This window comes from Penaeus vannamei, chromosome 9 (assembly GCF_042767895.1).
Source record: "Penaeus vannamei isolate JL-2024 chromosome 9, ASM4276789v1, whole genome shotgun sequence".
Lineage (NCBI taxonomy): Eukaryota > Metazoa > Arthropoda > Malacostraca > Decapoda > Penaeidae > Penaeus > Penaeus vannamei.
This window is the reverse complement of record NC_091557.1, coordinates 47,736,429-47,738,928: the sequence shown is the minus strand read 5'-3', so window position 1 is coordinate 47,738,928 and position 2,500 is coordinate 47,736,429. Positions and strand designations below refer to the sequence as shown.

The 2,500-nt window shown below is 34.9% G+C and overlaps 1 protein-coding gene across 1 annotated transcript in view; it reads right to left on the bottom strand.

Annotated features, from left to right (window-relative positions):
* The window catches only part of LOC113830204 (adult enhancer factor 1), a 22,527-nt gene that overhangs the window by 1,129 nt on the left and 18,898 nt on the right, over positions 1 to 2,500 (bottom strand). Inside the window, exons 3-4 of the mRNA XM_070125888.1 lie at positions 536 to 598; position 1 (exon numbers count right to left, since the gene is read on the bottom strand). The exon at position 1 is cut by the window's left edge and continues 1,129 nt beyond it. Of these exons, the coding sequence (XP_069981989.1) occupies position 1; positions 536 to 598 (64 nt within the window). The remainder of the gene's footprint in view (positions 2 to 535; positions 599 to 2,500) is intronic.

The following is a 2,500-nucleotide window of genomic DNA, read 5'->3' as shown; positions in this document are numbered from 1 at the left end:
CCTGCAAGATGTGCATGGGGTGAAATTGGGGCCCTGTTTGGCCATCTTAAGCATGTGGAAATCTTCCTTATCTTCTATTGTGAATCTAATTCACTCCTAGACAAATAAAACAAGACATAAAAACATTATTCTAAACCTTCATTGTGATTCAAATTTAGTGTCATACTGCTTCATGACTGAAAGAAATCAATGCTTTTTGTACTGTGATGTCCTTTACTCAATGGAACTGAAGTTTACAAAAAACAAAAAAGATGAAGGGGAACACTGGAAGGAGACTCAGATGATAATGAAGGGGAAGGAAAAGATGGAGCCGATCAAAATTTAGAAGAAAGTTAATGACATCACCAAGAAAAAGTACAAGGAATAAGATTATGAAAGAGTGAAAATGAAAAAAGAAAAAAACAAGTAAAGGCATAGCACAAAATAAAAAAACACGAAAATGAAGCAGGAGAAGATAAAGAAGAAAAAGAAGAGGAAAAAAGTGACAGAAACCTAAGGGAACAGAAAGCATCCCCTTCCTGCCTCCAAACATTACCTGGGTTGATGCTGAGGCTCCAGCAAAGTTCCCCGTGAAGCCGTAGAGTGCATCTCCAGCTTCCTGCAAAGAAAGAAAAAAAGGCAGTTAGAATAAGGAACGGGAGAGGGTATGTTCTCATTTAACTGGTTAATTAAAAAGACTGTTTTATGTGTAAAAAGGAAATACGAGTATAGTTAGAAGGTAGGAAGGAAATGATAGAGGGAGGAGAGGAGGAGGAGGAGGAGGAGGAGAAAGGAGGAAGAGGAGGAAGATGAAAAAGAGAGAGAGGGAAAGTGCAAGAAAGAGAGAGAGAGAGAGAGAGAGAGAGAGAGAGAGAGAGAGAGAGAGAGAGAGAGAGAGAGAGAGAGAGAGAGATAGTGAGAGAGAGAGAGAGAGAGAAAGAGAAAGTGAGAGAGAAAGAGAGAAAGAGAAATAAAAAGAGAGAAAGAAAGGGAGAGAGAAAGAGAAAGAAAGAACGAAAGAGAGAGAGAGAGAGCGAGAGAGAGAGAGAGAGAGAGAGAGAGAGAGAGAGAGAGAGAGAGAGAGAGAGAGAGAGAGAGAGAGAGAGAGAGAGAGAGAGAGAGAGAGAGAGAGAGAGAGAGAGAGAGAGAGAAAGAGAGAGAGAGAGAGAGAGAGAGAGAGAGAGAGAGAAAGAGAGAGAGAGAGAGAGAAAGAGAGAGAGAGAGAGAGAGAGAGAGAGAGAGAGAGAGAGAGAGAGAGAGAGAGAGAGAGAGAGAGAGAGAGAGAGAGAGAGAGAGAGAGAGAAAGAGAGAGAAAGAGAGAGAAAGAGAGAGAAAGAGAGAGAGGTATGGAAAGGAAGTTAGAATTAGAGGAAGATAAGAAAAGAGGTTCAAAAGGAGAGAACAAGAGAGAGGGAAGATAAAAAGAAATTAAAAGGAGAGAACCAAGATAAATAAAACTGAATAGCTAAGTTTATAACAGGATTCCTGATGAAAAAAATACTTTTACACCACCAAAGATAAATTGCAGTTTGACTATCCAATTCCTACTCTCTACAAGGTACTTCAATTTTGCACATCTCTTTTATTTATTCACACTTTCCAACTCTGTTATAATCCATACTTCAACACCACTGAAGTCTATCCTCTGGAAAGGCACTACAAGAAACAATGGCACCAATTTTCCAGAAGAAGAAACAAATTGAAAGTAAAAGGAAGGGTTTTAGTATATAAACTTACTGAAGAAGCAGTGAATCAGACACACCAATATAATTATGAACTCATTTCTATGTCAAAAGTGTAAAATGCTATCAATGATCAACTGCAAAAATAAGTCTAATATGCAATATTCATCATGCATAAAGAAAAAAGTCACCCTATTGGTGGATTTTGCATCTTATGAGATTTTCTATCTTTTTCCAAAAATTCTGCAGATTTACTTTTCATGATGATAATGCCAGAGCAATGATCAACAGCGCATATTTCCCTCTCCCCTACATTCACTTCCAGTCAAATGACAGATTGCGCAGCCATACATTTTTCCAGCCTGCCTCTCTCTTCCCTATCGACTTCTACCTATAGGTAAATTTTGCCCCTGTACTCTGTAATCATCTTTATCATCATAATTATCATATATGTATGTATGTATATATATATATATATATATATATATATATATATATATATACATATATATACATATATATATATATAGATATATATAAATATAAATATATATATATATATATATATATATATATATATATATATATATATACATATATTATATATATATATATATATATATATATATATATATATATATATATATATATATATATATATATATCTTTCTTTTTTTCATGGAGTTCCAGATGTGTGTATCACTGAAAGAATGAAGAACTGAAGAATAGATGAACACTATGTAGAACAGAAATAAATAAAATATAAAGATAATCATAAGTAACAACACTAACAAAAGATATTGAAGCAGCTTATGAAACCATCAGCTGTGTAAGACTAC